Here is a 25,230-nt window from a genome sequence, read left to right as displayed (position 1 = left end):
CACTCTGGAATAAAAAGGAACGCTCGCGAAACTCCTGCTTCAATCCCCGGCTTAAAGAATTCTTTCATCCCAAAAAACTGTTAAAAAATAAATTAAAACTTTCAATTAATTATTTATCTACTTTATTTCGTTGGTGAGAAAAGCTTAATTAATCATTTTAAATCTTGAAGATCTTTTATTTAGTTTTTGGTGCAGTTTAATTTATTCCACCTACATGATTTTTAATTTAATTGTGTCTGAAGTTTGTCAAATTTATATTATTTGTACTCGTTACCTTTCCTGCATTTTCCATTCAAAAGTAAGCACAAAACTCTGTCAGATTCGCTTTGTTTTTTCACGCCGTTGGTGTGTAAAATTGAATTCATCCACACAGCTCTGAAGTGCAGTACTTGGTGCAAAACGCCCCCACAAAAGCACGTTAGCGCGTCCTATTTGCATTTTAACACACGCCTAATAAAATTAAAGAGACAATTTACTTTTGCCACTCGGCGTGTGTAATTTTATGCAAAGTAGCTGTGGTTTTTCTGTTTCTCTCTCTGTGAAAATAACTTTAGTGTATAATCGCGGCGGAGTGATCTGATGTCGCAAATGCGTTTCGCCAATTTCCTGCGACTCTCGTTAAAAGTCAATCGCTAATTACATTCAAAGATGCTTTGAAGAAAGTTGGGTAACTTTGTGAGGGCTCAAAGTTAATAGGCCGTCCGTGCACAGCCAACATCAGGAGAGATCGTTTTAATTGAATTATTAACGAGTTTGCTGATGACGAGAGATCCGCTTTTTTCTTCGCCCACCTTTGATGTTCGCCCGCCGCCGGAAAAGGAGGCAAGTTCGGAAATGCAAAAATTTATCTCTCTCGAGTCTATGGCGTGGAATTGTCTTTTCGGATTAATGGCGAGCCATTTCTCACCTCCGACGTGCGAGGGGAGATGACACGGAATTCTTCGGGAATAAAAATATATATAAATTGTCAGAGATATTCCTCGGCACAATCGTAGAAAAGCAGACACGGACTGGAATTTTCATCAAACAAACTCAATTTCAAATCATTCAATTCCATTTGGAAACAATAACTTGGGTTTAAAAAACGGATTTTGGACCAAACTTCAATTTATTTAGTTTGTCAATAAAGTTCATTTTGAACAAGATCTTTTAAAATTGTTATTTTGATTAAAATAAAAAGAAAAAGTTGTTTATTTCTCTGTTCCTTTGAAAGTCATGAAATTTAGAGCAAAATTGATTTGAAATAATCAAAATTTTATTTATTTTTAGGATTTTTAGAGAATTTGTAAAAATGAGTAACTGAACAATAATTTTCTTTTTAAAGAGGGCAACAACTTTTCCCGAATGAGAGATAATTTTGGGACGTTTTGACTTAGATCGTAATGATTCCCATCTCCTATAAGAAAATGTCAATTTTTTAACTTTTTGTAACCCGGGATGCAAGTTATTAGCAATGTTAATGCGGAAGCCATCTTGGATTAAGAAATTTTCACCAAATTAATGATTTTCAAAGAGTAAAATTTTTTCTCCACTTTCATTGATTTCTGCACAGACGTAATGGAAATTTCAATTAAATGTATCTCTAGGTTTTCGCATTTGCTTGCCTTTGACGTGTGATTTGGCAGTGAAAGGGCCTTTTGCTCGCCTTTGCGATCAGTAAAATGCATTCGGCTTTGGAATTGCCTCTGCGCGCGAATTCCATCAATAGCGAAAGGCCAGTCCGTTTCCTCCGCTCGTAACTAAACGTCAGCGCAGAATGAAATTGATAAAGGTGTAGAGACGGTGCTTCTGTTGCGGACATTGATGGAAACGCAATAGAGAGAGAGAGAGAGGGAGGGCCGGAGCAGAGCAAGCAAGAACGGCCAAACACCCTGTCAGCCAGCCTCTTTGCTGCACATGTGGCCGGCTCGGCTCGGCTTATCCGCCGCGCCAGACGAAATTTTTCACTCGCAATATAATTAAATTTCAGCCCGACGCGCGCCAATTTTTATTTTTTCATAAGCACACACTTTTTTTATTGCACTTTGAATAAATGAGATGTTATTGAAACTTTGTTCCAAAGGAATTTCCATTATGATATGCTCCTTCAACTTGCTTATTACACAGGGAAGATGAATTTTGAATTTGCCTTTACTCTTTTCCTTCCAAAATTTCTTATTTGAAAAGAGAGATACTGGATTTTTTTTATTTCTGAATGTGAAAGAAGGCCAAAATTTATGACCAACGTCGAAATCGCGACTGAAAACTTCACATCATTCAGCGTTTAAAACCATTCATCACGTTTTGGCGCCAAAAGCATTTGAACCTCATAATTAAGAATAATTAAGAATATTGACTATTTTTAATCTTCTAATTTAGTGATTTTGCATCAATTTTTTATGGCGATTTCAACGTTGGTCATGAAATTTGGTCTTTTTCCACACATGGGAATAAAAAAATTTATCTTCGTCTCTCTTTAACGAGCATTTTTTGTAAGTCAATTATTTGAAATTTGAAAGAAATGTTCAAAAATTTTAAAGCACTTCTAACTAAGCAAAGTAAACACACCAACTTGATGATAAAATACTTCTTATTAATCATCAAAATTTATTAAACTAAATTAAATCTTGATTTTGATCTCACTTATATCTTTTTAAAATTCAATTCAAAATATCACCATTTGTTTGGTATTTTCAACTCTGCGTCTGCAGGTGCTATCAAGACAGGGGTCACACACCATGTATTTGGCACATATATGAAGTATAGAAATGCTTATGCAGTGGAAAAGCGCGGTGGGTATTTCCGCACCCGGCCGTTTTCTGTGTTTGTCTGTTCCGCACTCGACACGCTGATGGATGGGCCTATTTTAGAACACTGGGCCCAGCGGAGTTGGCAACGACCCCTTCTTTGTCTTTGTCACCTTTCCGCCGCCGCCGCCGCTTGTCCGAGTTTTGTTCTTGCGGTCGTTTTTGCGCCACGATGGATGGTAATGCGACACGCGAGCAATCGCTCTCCCAAATCATTTCGCACTCAATTTTTTGCACTCCGCTTCGTTAAACATCACGCGCGACACCCTTTTTTTCAACCAACGTCCCAACATATTAAATTTTTTTAATAAATCTTGCGTATATAAATATGTCAGTCTCTTAAGGAAACAAGAAGAAACCTTCCATTTTTAATTTTGTTCTTATTTGCATGTGGAAAATTGATGGAAATTTTTAGCTAAATTTTAGCTTTCATTTAAAATTATTGTTAGAATTGCAGATCAAATTTCCTTGAAATTATTGTTGAGAGATAAAATTTTACTAATTTTAAAATTTGTTACTATTTTTCCTCCTTAAATTTATAATTCTCCTTTTCATCTCATTTAAAAGGATTTTTTTCAGATTCAAAGTAATAAATTCATATTATATTTTGTATAATTGTAATGAATGTTTTCTTTTTTGCCCTTTTCGGTGGCAGAGGTGGAAAAATAAACCATTCGTGGATGGCGTGTGAAGTCGAGCATTTAACAGCATTTTCCGTGCAGCATGTCAAAAGTCAATTAATCAAATTTGGCCCGGGAAAAAAGAGGGGGGCGCGCACGTGTTGTGCATAATTAATGGCTGCGGCCTCGGACAAGCCGCAAAATCGAAAGCGCAATCCAACGTAATCGGCGACAAATAAATTTAATTACGCCGTTTCGGTGCGGGGGCCATTTATGTGTCGCGCATAGATCATTTTCCTGGCGCATTGTTGTGTGGGCCGACAACAATTATAATGGCGGACGGACGGACGGGCGAGATAGCGCGGCGGGGCTGCAGCAGCGATGCTCATTAGTGTCGGGTGAATGGAATGCATCGGCCGCCCGCTGATTGACGCCATTGTCCCGACGTGCAAGAATTAACAACGCCCACCGCACTACACTATCCAAACACACACACACGAGACCTGCTTCGATTTTTGTCCCTTTGTTGCAGCCCCGCCGGTTTCCGATTGCTAATTACGGACCCACATATATGTTCATCACCTGGATTTGCAGCCAAATGATAAAATTATGATACATGATTGACAGTTTATTCGGAAAATTTTTTATCAGTGTAATAGATTTAATTAATTTTTTTCATTAGTGGCTTAATTTTAAATTTTGGTTAAATATTTATCCAAATATGTGATTTTAAGCAACTATAGTTAATATGAAATTGGTAAATTTCAGTTTCATTGTGCTTTTACTGCCCTTTTTCATACATACACTGATAGAAAAATTCTGTATATGAATTCTATCTGTGGAAGTTGAGCCATTTTCAGCTGAAATTTGCTTTTGAAATGCATAGTTTTTGGAAAAAAATATACTTTTTCTTTCTCTCCTGCTTGTATAAATTCCTGAATTTAAGATTATTTTTCTAAAAACTTATTTTTCATTTTCAATAAGAAATAAAAATGATTAAAAATTAAAAATGTGTTATAACTTTGTGTATTATGGAATATATTATATATAAATTAGCATTGAAAGAAATTTTTGAGATAACAAACTTGGTGGAATTTGCTCATTGTTGTGATGTGAGTGAAAAAAAGAATAAAAATTGCGCTGCAACTTGAAGTTCGCAAAGCGAGCAGACCTTCTAGTTGCCAGGTCTGGCACAAAAGTAATTTGCTCGAGTGCTGACCTCTTGCAAAAGCAGCTCATTTTTTTCCACGTGTGCGTGCAAATATATATATTTTAATTAAACAATGAAATTACTTCGCAAAGAGCGAGCGCGCCTGTTTTGTATAAAAGCCGAATTCTTTGTTCGTTTTTTTTATTATGTGTTCAGAGGAAAACACGTGGGCCTATTCAAGAGATGGAAAAATAATTCTGAATTGCCTCAATTAATTCACAAAGCCTTAATTCGCTCTGTTTCTCTCTCTCGCAGCCTCTAATTAGCTCCAGTCGAGCTTTTTCTCTGTGCATGGAAATTGCGTAGAAAAGTGAAAATAAAGGCGGAGAATAAATTTAGTATCAGTTTTAGAGATTAAATTTTTGATGTGCACCTTTGCAGAAATTATTACAAGTGAACATTCATCACTTTTTTCTATTGGTTTAAAAATTATGAAAGTGTTAAGAATCATCAAGCAGAAATTCAAAATAGATTATTTCTTTTGGAACTTTTTCATCAAAAAGAAATTTACAGGTTTCGTGCTTTAAATTTAATTTGTAAGATTCGTTGTCATTTTTTTTTTCCAATTTAGAAGCCGTGTTTGTAATTTAATTAATTTGTTTTAAAGGAAGAAAGGAATGAGATTTACTTATAAAATTATTTTGTCTCTTTTTGTCGCAGGGCCGAGCTGCACTACACAACCAACATGTCGCGATCGCACCTGGAGATTCGGCAGCTGCAGTTGGCGGACGAGGCCGTCTACAAGTGCGAAATCACTTTCCTCGAAGTTCGCGAGGGATGCGCCGTCGTGCAGTTCGTCAACCTCACCGCCCTCAGTGAGTAAAACTTTCATCCAATTCCGTGAGACACCCACATTTACAGAAGTTGGCCACCCGCTTCTCAGCGGCGTCGAGCCGGTTGCGTTCATTCACAATTGCGCCTTTTCAATTCAATTTGAAATTAAAAGCTTGAATAAATTTATAAAAATTTATAATTAAATCAATTCACCTTTTGTTTCAATTTCTGTGTTTTTATGAACAAAAGTGGTAAAAATACCTAGTTATTTTCTTGCACAAGAAGAAAAATTTCAACCACATAACATTTTGTTTGTACTAACAATAAGACAATGAAATTTAAGCGTTTGGTAAATTTTCCAAATTCCTCAAAATTGTAATTAAATGCAAAATTTGATTTCACATGCAAATAGTTTGCATGAAAAGAAGCGCCGTGGAACGTGAGGCGCAACTTTCAGAGAGCGAATGGCAAATGAACTTTGATCCGAGTCTTGAACGAGCCGTCGGCAAATCTAATTCCCAACTTGTGCACAAGTCAAAGTGATTAACACTTGCGAGAGAGAGAGAGACAGAGGTGAAAACGTAGAGATTCGAGGAAATGCACTCTGAATTTACAAACACGTCGGCAGGGCGGATTTATGCAGGTGGAAACTGCAGACAAATCAATCTCGCAGCCGGGCTAATCCGATTGTGCTAATCGCCCGAGGATTCGCAACCGCAAATGTACACAAATCGCTCTGCTTGTTTTATTAATTAGGCCGCGCGCTTTAATGAATGGCCGCTGCTGCACTTGCTGAGTCTGTTGCAATCGCCTGTTGCAATCAATCAAATGCCAAAGTTCAAACGCTTTAAAAACACTGAAAAGAATTAATCGAGATTATTTCATTATTTAATAAAAACGCTGGAAACTGTGAAATTTTTAATATTTTATAATTTTCTATTAATTTTTCTCCTATTAGATTCTGGATAAATGTGTTCAGACAAAAAGTGATCCAATCCTTCTCTCCGTCCATGGTGACCAGGTCACAAAAGGTCATTGACCCTGGTGACCTGCGACCTTAATAGATTAATTTCATAACGTGTGGCACAGGATTGGAGAAGTTGCTATTCTATAAAAATGGCTCGAAATACCACTTTTTTACCCTTTGACCATGAATATCTAGAACAAGAAATGAACAAATATTACCATTTTTTAGTATTTTGTGTAAGACTAAATTACACAACTTTTGGCTATTTTCAAATTTGAAAAAATGCTTCCCAGGTACTTCAGCAGATTAATTAAATATTCAGGTTCCAAAAGGTGACCTTGACCTTTGACCCACGACTTCGGTCACTGTTGCAAAGTTGTAGGGCTAATTCCTGACAATTTTGGGCTTTCTTTAACATGAGCTGAGATATTTTCCATTTTCAAAATCAATGTTTAAAAATTTCAAATTTTGAGATCCTGTAAAATAGGCAATATTTAGAATTTTTAAAATCCTTCTAAAACCTTTGTCCACTTAATAAAATCAACCAATCTGCTAATTATCGTCAAAATTAATTAAATCGTGGCATTATTTTATTTTTGTTGAAATTCCTTATAAACAAAATTGTTCAAATTGTAAAATTTGTCTCTTGACCCCTGTTAAAATGAAGGTTATCAGGTTCACTCTGTTTATTTTTATGCCTCTCTGGATCGGAAATAAAGACTCAGATCGTTTCGCAATTACACTCGAGCGTTGCGCAAAACCTGTCCCGCCGGACTGATATTGAAATCTCTTGTCAGTTTGTGAAACACGATCAAGTTAATCGAAGCGAAATCAAAAACTGACAGACTCTTGTGCAGCGTGTGTCGTGTTGCGAAAAAAAAACATATCGAGAGGGGCTAACGCGAATTTGAAGTGGACACGGGACATGTGGAAGTTTCGAGTGCAATCGAAAAATTGCGCGCAGTAAATAAACGGGAGAATGCGATGATAATTGGGCGGTAAACGCCGCTGCAATGGATCAATTCGAATATTAATGAGGGAGAGCGAAAAATTGGAATTTGCATCCGGCAGAACTCCGGCTGCCTTTTTTATGTGAGCGGATATTTTTAACCAATCGAGCGAAATTGGAAATTCCCATCATGCAAAATGTTCAACTGGACAAAATAAAGCACAGAGTGAATTTCAATATCTCACAATTATAATTTTCAACGTGTTTTGTAGATTTTTTGGTTTGAATCAATGATTTTTGGTATTTTTTTTTTGCAAAAAATTCACCAAATTTCACCTTTTTTTCCACCTTATTTGAGCTGAAGCAGCTATGAAATTAATAAATTAATTAACAAAAAAATAAAATATAAATTTAATATTTATAGTAATTTTTTTTAATTCACGCCCAATAGGTTGATTGTCGAATTGTGATTAAGAAATTTAATGGTTGAATTCGAGGCATTTTCATTTGAAATTATTTGTAATTTCCTCATCTCATGATGTTCATTTTTTGCAACGAATTTCCGGCTGGAATGAAAGCGCGCGTTCGAATTGGAGGCGCGGAAAAATAAATTCGCAGTCTTGCTGAATTTTAATCTGAGAGCGTGCGAATATATTTCTGGCTCATCGGCGCGCACCGCCATTCATTTGATATTGTAATGGAGCCTTTTTCCAGCTCTCTCTCATATTGAATGAAAAAAAAGAGCGCAGCCGCCGCCGATAATGGTAATTACGCGCGATTCAGCGTGACAGCAGATATGGGCGGCCAGGATATCCTTAATGAGGTCGTCATAATAGAGAGCAGAGCTGGTGGAGCGCGTCGGGGCTGCAAATTATATGCTAATATTCCACCTCTGCTGCGTCAAAATGCCATTCCGAATCGCAAAGCTTTTGTAATGTCGCGCCGAAATTGCCAAAATCCCATTTCCGAAATTGCTCTTTTAAGCTCAGGACAATTTTGCCCAAAAACATTTCACACAATTTGCTTCTGAAATCCTCAATTTCGCCTCTCAAATTTGTGAAAACACAAAATTAGTAGCAATAAATTTTGGCAATAACTAAAAGCAAAGCAAAAAAACTTATTAAACTCGATTGTTTTGTTAAACTGATGTTAATTTTTACATAAATTTTCGTCTCAAATTTTCAGATTATATTTTCCAAGCCTTTTTCTTATCCTTGAAGTAATTTGAAGCTGCTCCATAATTAATTAAGTGCGAGTCCATCCGGCTGAGAAGGTTTGACGGAGCAAACAATCTTGAGAGAAACCGGACACTTTTCTCCTTTTTGCTAATGAATTCGGCGGCTCGATCGACTTCTTACTTGCATTTGAATTTAGTCATGCTCGGCAAACAAGTCGTGGGAGCGGCGACAGGCCTCGCAAAGACCTTATTTGCGGTGAAGAGTTGCCGCCCGCCGGACCAAGAAAGTTGGCCCACGCAAGCAGCTCGGGCTCATCTTTATTTCAATTAGTGTTAGGATTAGCAGCTCGCCTTAAATTCGTCCACGCTTGTTATCAAAGTTTACAAGGGTGTGAAGAAGTTTGGCCTGAAGAAGCGAAGCCTTCAAAATTTACACTCCCACTTGGAAATTTATTTCGCACTTATATAGTCTAGTAAAAACAGATCAAATGGGGGCCTGGCCCGGAAAAAATTGCATAAAAGCTCAAATTTTTATTTGTTTAAAGCAAAATTAATGACAAGATCTAAAGTCGTTTCCCCCAAAAGGCTTCCGCCAAAATCTTGATTGGCAATTTTGACAGTTTTAATTTCTCAATCAACTTGAAACGGACATAAATTTCGTTCTAATTGACTAAAACAATCAAAAAGGGCCGAAAATCTATTTAAGCAAAACTTTAATTTTCTATTTTCTTAAAGTGTCCGACTCATGATGATTTAAACGGGATCTGAACGATTTCTTAGTATTCTTAAATTTAGGCCATATTTTTGTCTTTCCAGAACCATGAAAAAAAACGTGTCAAAGTAATTAAGAAATTAAAATTTCCAAAAAAAAGTCAAATTGAGATTCTGGCGGAAGCACTTGAGGGAATTGATTTTTCAGCTTCTCATCTTTGTATATTGATTAAAAGAATAAATTCGGTTAAAACTTGAATGTGTTGTAAATTTTCGAAGAAACCAATAAATTTTTATTCATATTCATTGTTTGTATTGGGTTATTTTATGTAGCAAAAAGAGGTGTCAAAATCGCGTGGGTGGCGCAGAGGCCGGCAGGGATGATTTATTATTCATAAAGAGCTTAGTCCGTCTTGAGCCAAAGTGCCAAAGCTTTGAAAGACTCGGGGCCATTCGATATTTATCCTTCCCACGAGTCGAAACTTTCCCTCAAAGCGGAGCGTCCATCCATCAGTCCGACTTTCTCTCAACAGTGTGCAACTTTTGCTAGGCAAAGTAGCGAGCGAGAGATGCACGCGTTGCATTTCCGATCAGCCCCTTGAGGCCCAAAAGAAAAAGTTTCACCTGGGGTTTGATTTGCAGAGGGGAGAGCAAAATAAAAAATAAAACTATTTTCCAAGATGAATCAAATTGGAATTTATTTCTCTATACAATATGAGGGGAAATTCTTTTGCATGTCATAAATTGCAGACAATTTTTTTCGATATTCTTGTCCTTTCTTTTTCCACTCATTTTCGTAATGAGAGCCGATCCCAGCTGAGAAGCTAATTAACCTTATTCCGCGCGGCTCGGTGACCTAATAATAAAAGGAGGCATTACTGAATGAAGACGAGTGCAAATATGAGAGAGAGCTTATTTTTTGCCGTAATCTCCCGAGAGCTCTCGGTGATGATAATAATGGTGGCGCCGAGAGCATTGTTCGGATGGCCGGGCAGAGTAACGGCCCGGCTGTAAATATAGTCTTGGCAAAAAGCAAATATTCCACTCTCGGCCAATTAAGCTGATTAGTGGGCATGCTAATGAGTCGCTGCAACACCACCCACCCTGAGCGCGCGCGCGACCCCTTTTTGTGCAAGTAGGACTTGAAAAGGCATCAACCATAAAATAGCCATAATCCCCCCTTTGAGCATTTCCTCTCGAATGCCACAACAAGAAATATCATTTCACGCAGCAACTTGTCTAGTTTCAACTCGTTAGAAAATCACCATCCTTTCAGGAAACCAGTGATTTACTCTTTGCGTTTTGAAATAGTTTTTTAGAGTCATTCAATAATTTAACCTAACCAAAGGAAATTTAGTCCACAATTAAAGGGGGAAATATTTAAATTTTGTTATTCCTGAATGTGAAAGAAGGATAAATTTCATGACCAATACTTCAAAACTTCCACTTTGAGACAAGATTCACTCGAAATTGAGAGTTCTCCCTAAATAAATAGCAATAAAAACAGACATTTTTCTCACGTTTTGCGCTCCCCGCTCCGCTCCCGCTCTTTACCAAAATCATCGCTCCGCTCTTTCAATTTTCAAATTTTTTCGCTCCGCTCCCCGCTCCTTTTATGATAATTTTATCATACATCAAAATCAGTTTCAGTTTGTTCAAAATTAATCAACTCTTCATTCAGCTGCGCCTTCCATAGTGTTTAAAACTAACTGTAACCACTTTCTTAGTAATCCTTTGTAATTTTGACATTAATTTCAAATTTTCGTACATTTTTAGTTCAAAAAATTGCGTTGCAAGCGCTATAAAAGAGCGAATTTTCGCTCTCTGCTCTTGCTTGTTCGCTCCGCTCTTGCCCTTTCTAAAAAACCTTGGGAGCGACGTCATGTCTGAATAAAAATGACCAGAGTGGGTCTTTAAGCTATCCCTGGCCAGTTCAGGCTTTTGGATCATTGATCGCTGATTGGAATGCGAAGAGTGTCCGTCGCGCCATCATTCTGATGCAAATTTTCCGGTCGGCCCGAAGAGATAAAGATTTTTTGTCTAGGATGATTCGGGGCCATAAAGCGCACGCTGCTCTCAAGTTATCCCGGGGCGGGATTAGGTGGCTGATCTACCTGCTTTTGCTGGCCGGCCGGGCGGGCGGGCGGGCGAACATGCTCCGCTTTAATTAAATACGCGGCGCATACGTAAATCTGCCGGGCGGCGTTTAATGTGTGGCTCAAGCGGCGGCACCTGCATAATATCTGCCTCTAGTAATACCTGCTGCTCTCAGTCTCTGGCTCAAAGTTTAACGCACACACACACACACACGATTTCATTGCTGTTAAGCACGGCGAATATCGAAGCTGCGATTAGTTTCATTTTGCGGCTTTCGACCACCTGAATCCAGGCACGCACAAAACAATGTGCCTTTTAATCCGGCCAGCATGTTTCAGGCTGCAAACCATACATTTTGCAATGCTTGTCGGTTTCATTAACACTTTCAAAGGGTTCAAAAGTGCGGTATGAAAATTTCACCTCGTTGAAAAAGGTTTGCTTTAAAATTTGGAATTAAAGATCTAATATAAAAATTGCCATACACGGCTTTCATAATCAAATCTGTAGCAATAGTTCCGAGCGCCAACAGTGTTTCGAGGAAAGTGATTCATGGGTGTGTTTGCTATGCGGTGAGAAATGCACCCAATATCATCTGGCCGAGTGCAACCACCGAGTGCTTAGCATTAATGACTATTCTAAAAATAAGTGAAAAACTTTGGAAACCCTGTCGCGCAAACTGATAAAATAAATTGTGAATCTTAATTTTAACCTTCTAAGATGTAAGTTGAAAGTTTTACTCAATTGAGTTTTCAATAAAGACCATACATATATATAAAAATAAACTTATTTTCCAAGGATTTCTACTTTCAGTAAAATTGGCGGTCGATTTGAAACTTTAAAAGCCAATTATTAAGATTTTGTGTCCAAAAACATAACTGGGCATGGGAAAAATGTTCCAAAGAGGGTGATTTTTCAGCTGAAATTAAATGGCAAATAGGTGAATGTGTTGACAAAAATCGTGTTTATAGGTAACTTTTTTGTCAGCAGGCTATTTTTTGTTTAAATAAGTGAAATTTTGAGAACAAAAACAGACAAAAAATTTCAAAATAGGTGATATTTCATCAAATAGGTGGTTTTAGGTGACTCTAAATTGTCAAATTTTGATTGAAAATGATATATTTCGTCTTTATTTGTACATTTTTTAGCAGTTCCAAAAAATAGTTGAAAACATGATCTATTCAATCCCCCTAATTGACGCCCCTAAATTTTGAGAAAGGGGTTTCCCGTCAAGCAAATTAGAATCTCGAGGGAAGATTTTATTTCAAAACCACTTTTAATTTAAAAAAGCCAATATTCTTAAATATTGGCGGGAAAACGCAATGCCTTGCTTTAAAAGCTCAAGCACTAATATTTTATTATTCCAGAATCTGAATTTGAAATAAATGCAATTTTTAAACTGTATGACCAACGTTAAAATGGCTACGGAAAAATCTTTAATAATTTATTATCTATATGGAAAAATAAATAGTGAATTATTTTTTTAAACTCGATTTTTTTATTAAAATTAAATTTCTTATACAATATTTTCAAAGTATGAAGAATTGAAACTAATTCTTTTTCTTCATAATTTGCTGTTCTATGTAAAAAATAACATTTAAAATTCCTCTTGCATGTGAACATTTTGCCAATTCACCCTTTATCCATATCAAATTGAACAGACGGAAAACTTTTTGGTTGGAAGACAAGAATAGTCCTTTCGCTAACCTTCTCTCTCTCTTCTTGTGTTGCAGTCAAGCCCGAGTACGTCAAAGTTTTGAAAGAGGACGGCAGCGAAATCAGCAGCTCGACGCTAATTGGTCCGTTCCAGGAAGGACAAGAACTGAAACTTAGTTGCCAATCCGGCGGCGGAAAACCAATTCCAGATATTACTTGGTGGAACGGCACGCATAAATTACCAGGTGAGTGCAGCTTTGCCGTCTCACAATGCATCATTAGCAACTTGATTGCGGCCACCGAGTCTATGAATCGAAAATTTTGCCAACTCTGGCGCGTCAGACTGTAAAGTTTCCGTTGGCGCCAACTCGCGGTTTTATCACTCGAATCAGTTCCTTTTATGAAAAATTTTATACATCACAATTTCATTCAATTCTAAATATATATTCTATTTCTTTGGCTGCGGAATTTAAAAAAATATTAAATATTAAAAAAAAAATGAATTTAAAGATTCTGTCTTCAAGATTTTGAATTTTTCAGCGTTTTATCAGATAAAAGTTCCGATTTGCATAAATTACTTGCTCAAAATGATCAATCTTTCTAATTTTGTTAATTAATAAAAATGAGAAATAATTTGAAATTGGATTTGAACCTCATTTTGATCCGGGTTAGTTTGGTGGATAAAAAAATTGCGCGTCTTTTGTTTGCTTTTCATTTTGCAAGAGATGTGATCGGAGGCTTGCGAATTAAAATGGCTTTTCGGCGTCGTCGCGCCTTCTTAATCTTAATAAAATTCATAATGCACATAACCCGCCGCCGGCTTTTCTCTCTCTCCCTCTTTTCGATACGCACATGTATTGGAAAATTGAATATCTGCGGCAGGGCGCGGATCGATTCGCGCTTTTATCCCAGTTGGAATTCATTCCGCACTAAAGAGCACTTCTTGTTGTGCGCTGCACGAGAAATCCTTTCACGCTGCAAATGCAAAATTTTAGGCTCCTCTCGATTCAATCTTGACCGCAACAGAATTCTCTCCACGGCAGCTGTCACTTTGCCCCTTTTGCCAGCTTTAAGAGCCTTAAAGGCCCGAGGGCTCGCCAATTTCGCCACATGAAATACAAGATTGCAAACGGTTATTACTGTGAGGCCATAAAACCGGTATGTTCTTCTCCTCGCAGGAGGTGCGCTCGCTCGCTCTTCGGGCAACCAACGCTGAAATTAATGCTTTCCTTATTTCTACTCCCTGCGGACTTCACAAGATGTAAATCTTTCTTTGCGGTTTATATTTCATGGCGAAACCACACACTTCCGAATGCTTTTCTTTTAAACGGGTTGCGAATCTGAAACGAATTAAAAGTAGTACTATTTTTGGAGAATCTCAAATTTTGTTGAAAATTCAAATGAGGATCAAAAATTTCAAATCTGAGCAAATGTTTCCCGCAGCAGCAGTCAACTGAGCAAAACCGTGCTTCATATGATGAAAAATTATAACCAGAGGGATCCAAAAGTGTAGCTTTTTTTATTCTCAGTTATCTCAAAATTTGCTGTTTTTTGGGATGTTCAATTTTGAATTTTTGTAAATTTCAAAAGGTTGCATCTCGGCTTCCCGTGTTTGTAGAACAGAAATCTGGGTATGGTTGAACTCGTCTCGTCACCCTCTTCAACTTTGCTGTTTGGCGTAAAATCGTGGGTTACGGGTCAAGGTCACTTCCTCGTGACCTTTGACCTCAGATTTTATGGTGAGCCGGCACTTTTTGTATCAAAATTCTGAAATAGCCAATTTGAAGAGCGTAAACTTTTACGTAAGATGGGATAATTAAATAGATGGATAAGTTCCTAGAACTTTTGAATATAAAATACAAAGACCTAAAAGTGCGGTTTTAGCGTTATTTTGAGCTCTTGATCTTAAAAATTTAACTTTTTTTTGTTTGAAAAAACTCACAACACCTGATGACACAAAGTGATCCTCTTGAGTTTTTTCTATCAGACCATGCATTGCACGTGGTTATTGTGTCACTGAGGTCATTGACCTCTGTGACCTTTTTGCAAAGTTTTCTCAATGTGTGGCACGTGGTTTGACAGAGAATTTTTAGAGGACCATTTTAGGACCTGGAATTTTGACGTAACTCAACCAGAAGCAAAAATAAGTGAAAAAATAATTTAAATTTTTGAAATTATTAAGAATTACTGGTGCAAAAATGTACAAAGAGCACTTATAGGTTCAAACACATTGCGAGATTGTGTTGCTGGACCTTTTTATAAACAATCCGTTTGCTTTCCATCAAAGGAGTTGCGGGGTAAAAAAAATAAAAATGCTTCCGTCGACTCCATCAAAAAGAGGACATAAAATTAAGAAGCGTTCTTTCAGCAGTTCTTTGTCGGTCGAATATAAAACAAGCGGCAGTAGAAAGTGATATGTGGAATGAAGTGCGCCGACTGCCGGGGAGAGGATGATGAAATTCCAAAAGTATTTTTTTTTGCCACAAGTTAGTCTTTAGCCCCGCCGACGCGTGCAACTAATGAAATTTTTCTATGAGCTGAGCCGGCCGAATTTTTTCCTCCTAGCGAAAGATGAAAGATGCGCCGCAAAAAAGAAGAAGCTCACCTTCCTTCACATATCATCGGCGTCATCATCGCAACCGCATCTATATTGACTTGCCCGGCCGCGCTCTCATTTCGCCCTCAGCTCTGCTTTCCATCACCGCAGCTGCGCCTGCTTATCACGCTCTCTGCGTTATTTTTGCGCCAAGACCAGACGTCTCTGACTTTTCACTATCAATTCTCGGAAAGAGAAGAAAAAGGAGAGAGAGAAGATGAGAGAGAACTGGTTTATATCTCAGATCTTCGAAAGGAAGCTACACACCTCTGACGAGTCAAATTGCACGCCAACGACAGCCCCTTTTATACAAGAAAAAAATCATCCCTCGTTTTCAAAATTATAATCAAAATGTTCCCAAATCAAATAAATCAGAAATGAGCGATTAATGACCATAAAATAATTTTTGAGAAAATTGAGAGCAATTTAAGAAGAAAACGTTTTAAACAAAGAATCAATTGTAAAATTCCAGAGGATAACATTGCGTACTGAAATTTTATAAAATCTTTGTCAAGGCAATAAAATCCTCCATAAAAATAACAGTTCAGGTTTGAATTTAAAATTGCGTCGAAACGCAAAAAATTGAATTATTCGGAGGAGTTTATAAAAATTAGAAAATTATTCTTTTTCAATATGTTTCATTCATGTATTGAAGAATTGTAAAAGCAGGTTCAATCTTCTTGAAATTTAAACAAACAACTGCTTGAATTTGATTGGAATTTGTTTGGACAAAACTTCCCGGAAGCATCGTTGGGGCCATTTAATTTATTGGTGAATCCACTCGTCCCTGCATGTTGAGTGAAGTTTGGGAAATAATCTCGTTGGAGCTGGTGTTGTTTGAAACAAAAACGGGCAACACGGCGCGGTTAGGGCAGCAAAAAGTTTACAGCGCAGAGTTTGCCGGCCCCGGCGTGCATTAAATCGGTGTTACTCGTCGTTTTAAGGTCCTGGCGAGAGATTTATTGGTTAACACACGCGGCGGCTGAAATTTAGGGCGACTAATTACGTCTGGTTTGTTTCGTGTTGCGGTTTCACTTGCCCTGAATAAATATACTCGCGAGATTTTTCGCTCCGAGATGATAAGAAGGGCCTCAATTAAAAATGCTAATATCATGTACGGCCGCCGTGGAAATCTCCGGCTCGTGAATAAATTAAGGAGAAGAGTCTGCGCGCCACTTATGCAAATTCCGCATCAAAAGAGCGCCCTCCTGAATATGGAGGCGCACACACGCTTTTTCAAATATCCGCCCATTCACGGACGTGTACCTTTAGTTATACTTCCCACTCTGCACGGCTTTTTAAATATTCAATGCGTGCGGAGTTTTGGATTTCGGTAGAAAAAAGGACGCGCTCTGTCATTGAAAATGGAACCAGACCGAGCGCGTTCAAAACTTTTGCTCTCGTAATGTTTAAAATAAATACCACGGATTTTAATCAAACATGTTTGTGTGACCAATTTAAACTTGTTCTAAACCTGAAGTATGTAATTTCCAAAGAGAGAGAAGTGCTTTTATTTCCAAAAATATTAAAAGGAATTAAAAAAATTTATATTTTAAAAATTATACAAATGAAGATTAATTTAATCAATTTAATATTTCCTTTTTAATTTATTTCTTTATTGATAAATAATGATCGAAGAATTTAAAAAGTCGTCAACGAAAGGATACGTCTCAATTTCACTTTTACTTGGTTTGTGTGAATACATTTGAGAGCGTTTTTTTCCACCTGGGTAACTTTTTACCTTGCAAAGCCGAGTTTAAAATGTCCGCCGTGTTTAAAAGCAGGAAAGTTGCTGCGTTGATGTTTATACGCGAATTATTCAACCGCACTCCCTGCTCTCTCAGTGGCGTTCTGCGAGAACACACAAACACACGCTCTAATTAAACAGCGAGGTGGATGAATTTAATACGTGTGCCGAAGTTGAGTCTGTTGTCTCGCACGCGCAGTCAGCCCGCAAAACTATGCACAAAGTCACAGTTTCACAGACGAAAAGCGAGGTTGTTTCGGGAGGAAAACACAATTCGAACAGAAAAAACTATTGTAATTTTTATTTTAAAAAATAAAACCAAAATTTTTTTCGAGAAAGTACGCATCTGGCATGGGTAAATTATTCATTTTAATATGATGATTCATTCAAAAATTTCAAAAAATCTCCAAATAAGTTTTTGGCCATCGGCAATTTGTAATTTAATTAAAGGATACCTTTTTCAGTTTTTAATATGTTTTTCTTTTTTTACTTGTTAGCACTATTTTAGAAAAATTTTGAGCTCATTAGAAAGTGGCATATTTTTCCAGAATTAATTTATTTCGTACATTTGGCCTCTAGAAAATGACGTTGAGCTTTGATCTCTGAATTATTTGAACCCTGTGGGCTGAAGATGATTTAAATATAAAGTTTTTGCTTCCAGCCGCATTTCTGTATCTCAAATAGAAACACAAATATTCTGCATTTAAGTTTTTCGGAGAAAGTTTTTCACTTTTCACGGTTTTCTCCGCGCTTGAATCCCTCAAATTTTGTAAAATAAACACCTGATTGTTAAAGAATCCTTGCCAACCAATCTGCGCTTTGGCTCGAAAGTTGTCCTTATTTTTTTATACTCGTCACAAAATTGATTTTTTCCCTAAATTTCCTCCCTCCTCGTCTTTTTATTGCATTTTTAGTGCAGGATTTTGGGTGCCGAGAATTAAGATTGGTATCGATTAAAGCAGCCGAGAAGGAGGAATTTGTGTGTTTGTGCGCGATTACCCTCGGCGGGAGGACAGAGAGAGCCGGAAAATGCGTTCTTTTGCGCTGCCATACATCTGCGTTTGTTTAAACCCAGCAGCAGCAGCAAAGTCTGCAAGAAACGTGGGTGGTTCTCCAGGGGCGGATCTGGCCGCCGCCGCCGCCGCCGCGTTCAAGGCCCATTTAATGCCGACTCCGCCGGGCTTTGCTTTGCTTAGATTTCCCTCAAGCCTTGTGAACACCGGCCGGCCGGCCGAGAAACCCAACTTGTTTGCAAATAGGAAAAAGGAAAAAGCTAGACGGAAAGGGAAAGTGGGAAGAGAGAAACATCAGTTCTGCTCAAACGCTCTCGTCTTTCTCGAAAAAAAAAAAATTCCAAGCAAAAAATCGGAAAATTAAATAATTTAAAAACACATCAACAATATTTCAAATCGTGTTGTTAATTTTATTGAAATAAATTGGATATTCGGTTCCAAGACAGATCTAATTTTTAAGGGAAGGATACTTAAAACCAAATTTGACAGAAATTTTGATAAAAACGACGCGAAATTCGAAGTTTGATCTCTGAATATACTTTTTAATTCTCTTTAAAATGCTCAAATTTTTTTTTTCAAACTTTTTTTCACTATTTTCCACACAAAATTCATTAAAATTTGGAAAAAAGCAAATATATTAGAATAAATAAATTAAAATTGCAAATTATTTTCCCTTTTATTTCAAATATACGATTCTAACTTGAACTTCGACTTTCAACTTGTTAAATTTAATCCCGGAGAACTGCAGTATAAACATCTCTATAATTTACAAAATCCAAACTTGGCAAATTTGCGTGAGTAAAGGGTTGAACCGCGCGTGCCCCTTTTGCGGGTTTTCAGTCACTCGACGCAGCGTCGGAATATCGCATTAGAGGTCGGCGGGTAGGTCTCTTGTGCGTAACACCAGCACAGTTTCCAGCTCTTGACACAGAGCAGACTGTGTGTGGATCTTGTTAGCGTGCGATGCAACCATCCCTCTCCGCCCGCGTTCCTGACACACGCCGAGAAGGCTCAAAAAGCGCCTCGCCCCAGCTTTCTCCAAAGTAACCGACCATCAATCACGCGCACCTTGCACGCATTATGCCGAATTGTACACGCGCTATCCTTGAATTAAACTTGCAGGCGTCTGCAGGGGTCCATTACAATTTGACGCCTCGCGCTGCTTAAAATTGATTAAACACTCCAATACCTGCCAACTCATCCATTTCCCTTCACTAAAAGCAGGGCAGACCAAATTAAATTTTAAAGTGTGATTTTCTATTTTGTTCTGCTAAATAACCCAGCAATATGTTCATTTTACTTTAATTTTTAAACAATTTTATTCTTAAATTGGACAGAATTTGATAAGCAACGTTGAAATACAAACATTTCTAACTTTCTGAAATTATTTCTAAATTTTTTTTAACAGCGTATCTTGCACTTTTTTCATTTAACAAGAAGCTCGTGAAATCTACACTGAAATTAAACTTTTCCCACACGATCAATGTAAACTAAACCCTATTGATTTTGTTTTCCGTCTTAATTGGGGTGATTTGAACGTGACTTGCTGAGATTTTAATAAATCCTAGCCAATAAAAATTTAAAAAATGCTGTTCTCACAATGACTTAAATTTTTCTTATACAAAATTTTCATTTAATCGGACCGTTTTTTGAAAAATCCACGGCTTAATTACCAAAAATCACCGCGCGTCGCTCCGAATTGCCAGATTCTCTTTGACGCCCCAGTTGAATCTCTGCTCGCATGCTAATGAGCAGATTCGCGGCGTCTAACGAGGTGAATTTAGATGAGATAAGACTTAACAGGAATACAATCGCTTCTCAAGTACTGCCGAAGCCCTTCTGTAAACATAACACCTGCCGTCTCGCCAATCCCCTTTCATACTTTACAGAGCAATTGCCAGATTACTGACTGCCGTGTGCGCTGAATAATTGCCTTAATAATGTGCAATTAACACCCCCCCCCTCCACCCCCTCTTGGCGCCAGAGCAGATTAGGAGAGGAACTTGCTCAGCACCAAAATGCGCCTCATTAATTGACAAACCGAAATGTCGCATTCGGTTTCGCTATCGGGGCCAGGATTAGAAAATGGGATCAGAAGAGGCAAAAGTCCCTTCCTAAGCCAAAGTGGATTTGGCCGACCCGAACTAAGCCCTAAATCGGAGATGAAGCTTTCAACTAAAATGAAAAAAAGTTATAACAGATAATTCTCCATTCCTTTCTACTAATATTCATTGCAAATGAAATTAAATTAGGGGATTTGTTGATTTATAGTTTAATTTGAGAAAATGAAATAAATAAAATACCAAAAATTTACCTATAATTTTTGATTTGATGAATTGAGTTTGAACTAAATTTTGTGTGTGTTCTTTTTTCAAATATCATTAATTACTTTTTATTTTAAAGATAAAGAGGATTTTTTCATATATTTGAGCAACGAAAATGAATAAATTACAAAAAATTTACTCTAAAATTATCATTATTGTGAAAATGTGTCAATCTATGTAACTTTCATGTTTTTCTCTGTTGTTGTTCCAGGAGCCTTTTCGGCCGACCCTGGCCCAAACGGGGTGGGCACCGGCGTCAACCGGCTGCAGGTGACCTTGGGCAGGGGCGACCTGGGCGCCAAGTACGAGTGCAAGGCGTCGAGTCGCGCGCTCAGCGCCGACCTGACCGCCTCCATCGAGGTCGACGTCAACGGTGAGTTTTTTTCCTTCCGCTTTGTGACAAAAGTGACGTTTGCTGCGACGTTATTATTAGCGGCGATTTATTCCGGCTGACAGCACAATAGAGCACAAAACTATCTCTCGCCGTTATTTTATTTCCTCCTCAAAGTAAAAAGAATGACCAGGGACACGCCCACCGCGGTCGCGTGACCAAACTGCAAAGAGGAAGAAGGAAAGACTCGTCGGTCGGGTGCACCGATTGTGCCGAAAAGAGAAAAAGCGTGTTTATCTGTGATGGCGGTAATGTCACGGGTCGATTATTTTAGACGCAAACAACACAACCCAGAAATAATTCATGCAAGTTCAAAACTTTCTTTCGCCATCTGAAAGGGATGAATTTCTGGGTAAAAATCACCTTTGAAAGGTGGCGTCAATTTGATTTTTGTTGAAAATTTTCTATTTCTCGTTCAGACATGAGTCCATCGTCAATCGATAGGAAATTTAATAAGCTTTCAAAACCTTAACAAGTTTGCATAAAATAAACCATTTTTGGCGCTAAAAAGTTCAATTGTTTGCACAAAGGTCAATTTTTTGTCTTTTTTATTGGTTTTGAAGCTCTAGCTCTTCCAAAAAACAATTTAGAGGAAAAATATTCATACAAAACTTTTAGATAATTTAATTTTGCATACTTTTTGTATTTAACATTTTCTTCTAAATCCAAAAGGAATAAAGTTATAACAGGGGAAAGGTTGAAAAGTGAGATTTTCAGCCCAATATTTGTAGGGAAAAAATCAAAGATGGGCTTAGAAGGCTCAAAATCACTTGAAATGTTGACCTTATGATGGTTCTCCTCTCAGCTGTTCAAATTTGAGGAGCTTCGACTGATTTTGATTTATAGTTTTTATTTTCAAAAAAATTACCCAAGAGATTTTTTCAAAAAACAAACAATATCAGATTTATAGAAATTTTTTCATAAACCATCTTCAATATTTTGTTTAAAATAGTCATTGAAACTGAAAAATTCCACCTTTATTAAAAATGTTGTGATTTTATTTTTTCTATTTTGAAAATAATTGAGCGTTTTTTGTTTTTGATCCACAACCCTGCAGTCGCGGCTTCCCCACAGTTTGTTATCAGGCCTGAGCATCTCGTTCGCTGCTTCTGCGGTGTCTTTAATGGAAGCCAGACCAAAAAATACAATTTATTTTCCACGCGATTTTCGCCATCGAGTGCAGCAGCTCGCTTTCCTCCTTTTTTCTCACTCTCGAGCTCGCTCGCTCGACGAAGCATTAAATGCGACAATTGAAGTATTTCTAGCGTTGCTGCTGCTGCTGCTGCCTGTTGGTTTTTGCCTCCACAAAAGGATTTTCTCCGCCGCTTTTGTTGCCGCGGGAAATGATGTCAGCTGAAAAATATCACTTCTTATATTTCTCCTCCGCCGTGAAAACACTTCGGATCAAAATGGATCACATGGGATTAGAAATGAAACCTTGAATCAATCAAATTCCAAATCAATTGACTTATATATTTTAATATTAGGGAAAAAAACGTCATAATTTGAGATATTTATTTAAATGATTTGAAAAGATTTAAAACTAAAAACCACTTTTTACTGATTCAGGCATATTTTGTTGCATATTTTTCCTTTTGTCAAAAGCCAGCCTTTGAAAAGAGAAACGCTTTGAAATGGAAAAGTGACTCGTCGGTTGAAAGCGGCCCGAGTGATTGAATCGTCGCTTGACAAAAGTTTGCAGAGTGGAACAATAATTGCAGCGATCGCGCGCGCGCCAAAGACACGGAACAATGGAACTCGATAAATCGACGTGACGCGCTGCTTTGAATTCGCAATTACGAGGCGCTCGTTATTAAATCATCTCGGATCCGCCATTAAGATTTTTGATAAGGATGCGCTGTGTATTTATGTGTGGCTGGCACGATTTCATTACTCGCAATGCCAAAGGAAAAGGCCTTGGGGAGATGAAATTAAACAGCGCGCGAGCGGTTGCAATAATGGCGCCGCCGCCGCGTGCGGTTACTTGAATCCACCAAGGCTTTCATGTTGTTCTCATCAAGAGACGAGAGAGAGCGCCGGGGTTTCTTCCGACGTCGATTTCGCATTATTTGCCCTCCCCAAAATTCCCCTATTCAACACGCACAACAGAATTAATATGTCTGTATACATGATTTGATCGTCTTGAATCTGCAATCATTTGCAGTTATTTCGTGAATCACAGTAAATAAATCGGCCTTGAGCTAAAAGTTTTCAAAAGCAAGAGGGTATCTTTTGATTTTTAATGTCTATATTTTCTGTGATTTCCTGCCGCTACCCTTTCTAGGGGAAAAGAGTACCTTTGAAATGTGGCTTATTTTTTGCAGTAATTTTTCTATTCCTTGTACAAAAACGAGACCAACGTCAATCGATAGGAAATTAAATAGCTTTCAAAACTACCATGTTTGCTTAGTAAAATGATAATTGTTGACGCAAATTCAGATTTCTTGAACAGAGGTAAATATTTTGTAATTTTTATATAAGTTTTTTAGCCCTTGCTCTTCTGAAAAGCATTTTAGAGAAAAATGTTCTATACAAAAGTTTTAGATGATTTGATTTGGCACACTTTTTGTATTTGCCACTTTCTTTAAATTCCAAAGCTGAAAAATTCTGCTCAATTTTATTCACAAGGGAGAAAATCAAACCAAGAAGCCTCAAAATCTCTTGAGGAATTTTCCTTTTATAAAAGATGGATCGTGCCAAGTTATAGACATTTCCTGGCCCGTTCAAAATTGAGCATCATTAATTGAAATGCAGAATTTTTTTACTTAATATAAAAAAATCATTTGAAATCTCAGAAAATGCGTCAACAGGATGGTGAAAATTTCAGACTTGCATGAATTTTTCCAGGTTACATAACAAAGCAAAACGCATTATTTAATTTTGTTTGCTTTTTAATTTAATACAGAATTCCAGTTATTTTAATTAAAAAGTATTAAAAACGTTCATCAATAGTAAAATTCACAATTCTTCATAAAAAGTTCAAAATTATCAATAAAAGTTTGGTTTTGTGACTTAATTTAAATTGAAATGAAATTTAACGCAAAATGACAAAGATTTTTTTACCTAAATTGAATTCGAGGAGTCTCTGTTTTTCAATTGTGTTCCACTAGAGAGGATTTGAGCTTTTGCAGGTAAAATTTGGCAAACACGAGGGCATTGGTGTTGAGGCCGATGGTATCGATCGCCCTCGAAGTCGCAGGGCAAGAAGTGTGCACTCGAGAGAGGAGCACAAAAGTGAAACACGCACTCGGCCGCGCGTTGTTTCGAGAGAGGTGTATCGCGCTAAATGGCCAAAGAGGCTCACAATGGCGGTGATCAGCGCCGGAATTCGCCTGATCGATAATGAAGTGGCCGAATTTGAGTAAACTTTCAGAAAGCGCCCTCGGCATACCTTCCGAGGGTCACCAGGAATGCGTAATGCCGCCTAATTTGCATAATTTATTATTCTAAACAGAAGGGATGAATAAATTTTCTAGCTTTGTTTGTCCCTGTTTATTTCAAATACATGTTAATAAGTAATTTAACACTTTTTCATTAATTTAAGAATATTTTATATTACCTCAACCTTTGTTATTGCATTTCCCGTAGAATTCTCGTCAGTGCACGAAAATATTATGCGTTGTTTGAAATCGAAATAGGCGCTTCACCCTGTTGATTAATTAAAAACAGAGTAAATATTTAAAGTATAATTTCATTATAGACCGAATCGGCAGCGCATTGAAATGAAATCGGCTGTTGCTGAGGTGGACAAAGTAATAATTGTGCAGGCTATGACGTTTTATGACGCAACTAATTTGCATTTACAGGCCGCGCGCTTTGTTTGATATTAATTACACGTGTGTGTGTGATTTCCAAGCTGCTGCCAATTTTGATTATTGCATTGGCCAGAGGTGGCCCTCGATGCTAATTCACTCTCCCTTTGGCCGCCCCAATCACTTTTCCATTTGACATTCACAAAATACTGGATTCAAGTCAAAGTTTGTGATTTCAAAAAATTACAAAATATGAAAATTTTGCAGCAACAACTGCATTGAAAGGAGAAAACAAATTGGTAAAAAAAATCTTGCAACTTACAACAAAAAATATTGCTCTGCTTTTCATGGATCTTTACTTTTTCACTCTAAAAATCTGAATCTTACGCAATTTTCTATAAAATATTTTCTCTAAAATCCATAATTAAAATGGTTAAATCTGTAAAAATAATCTTATTACAGG

General features: G+C 37.4%; 1 protein-coding gene across 16 annotated transcripts in view; it reads left to right on the top strand.

Annotated features, from left to right (window-relative positions):
* Positions 1-25,230, top strand: part of LOC132203822 (hemicentin-1) — a 165,978-nt gene that overhangs the window by 97,442 nt on the left and 43,306 nt on the right. For all 16 annotated transcript variants that reach the window (XR_009442469.1, XM_059631929.1, XM_059631920.1 and 13 more), the window contains exons 3-5: positions 5,277-5,431; positions 13,022-13,189; positions 20,836-20,997. Coding sequence is in view for 15 of the 16 variants with exons in the window: in XM_059631929.1 (XP_059487912.1) it covers positions 5,277-5,431; positions 13,022-13,189; positions 20,836-20,997 (485 nt within the window). In the remaining variant the exon portion in view is untranslated. The remainder of the gene's footprint in view (positions 1-5,276; positions 5,432-13,021; positions 13,190-20,835; positions 20,998-25,230) is intronic.

The sequence above is a fragment of the Neocloeon triangulifer genome, unplaced genomic scaffold (assembly GCF_031216515.1).
Source record: "Neocloeon triangulifer isolate White Clay Creek 2 clone unplaced genomic scaffold, ASM3121651v1 ptg000020l, whole genome shotgun sequence".
NCBI classification, from domain to species: Eukaryota; Metazoa; Arthropoda; class Insecta; order Ephemeroptera; family Baetidae; genus Neocloeon; species Neocloeon triangulifer.
This window is presented reverse-complemented; position numbering and strand designations above follow the sequence as displayed.